This window comes from Trypanosoma equiperdum, assembly GCF_001457755.1.
Source record: "Trypanosoma equiperdum strain OVI genome assembly, contig: ctg_1518, whole genome shotgun sequence".
Taxonomy (NCBI): Eukaryota; Euglenozoa; class Kinetoplastea; order Trypanosomatida; family Trypanosomatidae; genus Trypanosoma; species Trypanosoma equiperdum.
In genome coordinates this window covers 10634-12007 of record NW_027123525.1, presented here as the reverse complement: position 1 = coordinate 12007, position 1374 = coordinate 10634, and the positions used below count along the sequence as shown (strand labels likewise).

At 47.7% G+C, this 1374-nt stretch overlaps 1 protein-coding gene across 1 annotated transcript in view; it reads right to left on the bottom strand.

The window, feature by feature from the left end:
• TEOVI_000654700 (Trypanosome variant surface glycoprotein (A-type), putative) overlaps positions 1-860 on the bottom strand; it is a gene marked incomplete at both ends in the record, with an annotated part of 924 nt that extends 64 nt beyond the window's left edge. Inside the window, one exon of the mRNA XM_067221915.1 lies at positions 1-860. Within this exon, the coding sequence (XP_067078016.1) occupies positions 1-860 (860 nt within the window).
• Between the last annotated feature and the right edge of the window lie 514 nt (positions 861-1374).

Below are 1374 nucleotides of genomic sequence, written 5' to 3'. Positions count from 1 at the left end.
AGTAGTTCTTGCTGCAAATAGTCTGTTAGTTTCCGTAGGTATGGCTCAGACATTTCCTTTAACTTCTTGTTTTTTATCTTTAAAGTGGTTGGGACGGCTAACTCTTTTTGGAACAGACCTTCTAAAAAAGTGGATTTGAATGCCTGTGCTGTGTTGCCTAGGTCCTTCTTAATTTGAGCCGTGTTCGACGTTACTGCTGACACGTCGTTTGCCGGTGGCGGTTGCCCTGTCTTTACTATGTATGCTCTGCTAGCGGATTCGCTGCTAGTTTCTATGTCAAAGACGATTTCTGCGGCGGGTTTGCTGTTGGCTTGAGCTGTTTGTTCCCAATCATGTACAGCGTCTGTCATTTGCTGTAGCGCTTGCTTGCTGCCTGTGTTGGTTGCCCCTGGCGTTATTGCCGCCGTCCCCATAAATTCTGGGCTACTTGAGCCCACTTTGATTAGCCAGCTGACTACTTCTAGGTTTGCTATTGTGCCTCCACCTGTAAGGATGTTAGCGCTGCTGGCGTGGTTTCCAAACAATTTGCATTTGTTTTCACTTCCTTGTGTGGCAAAGGCTTTCCCTTCGATTTTCCACGCTGCAGCGGAAGTTGACGCTAATACCACTTCATGAGTGCCGGAATCTTGTGCCGGAAGCTCGTCTGTGTCGCAGCCAGCAATATAGGCAGTGAGCGGTGCAGGGGTTGAATCCGAGTCACCTTTTTTGATACAGACGCCGTTCCTTGTCGCTGTATCCCTCTTTATTTCGGCAACAAGCCCTATGCCTTGCGTTATTTTACCAGCGACTATGGCGGTTGCTGCCGCTTCTTTCGTTGCCGTTTTTGAATCTGAAAGTATTTGTGTTAACTGAGTCGCCATTGCCTCTGCCGCTGAAGACGCGCACACTAGTGCCAGCTTTCTTTTTGCAGGAACCGCGCCTACATTCTCATTTACAGCTCTGTGTTGATTTTGGACTGTAGAGCCCTTGCTTGACGTGCTGCCGTGCACAGCGGCTGTATCTTAGTTGCGACCAGTGGGTCTTTTGGAGCGGGTTCTGTGCCTCGTCTAATGTAAGTCAAGAGCGTGAATATGACGAACAACTCAGTGAACATTGTCCCTGTTGACTTTTTCTCCTCGTAAATGTAGTGATATGGGTGAGATTACTACGAGAATGTGGCTGTTTGTGCGGCACAGGGTGAAATGGCGGTTGTTGCCGTGCTATTGGCACCGGTGTTTGTGCTTGTCTACTGGTGCGCTTTTGTTAAGTCACTTAGTGTAAAAGCAGTAGTGTTTATCAAAGTTTTGTTAGCTGCACCTGTCACAGTAGTGAGATCAATCGCTTCGCTCTTTTAGGTACTAATGCGTGCGTTTCATCGATAAACTCCTCAGTTAT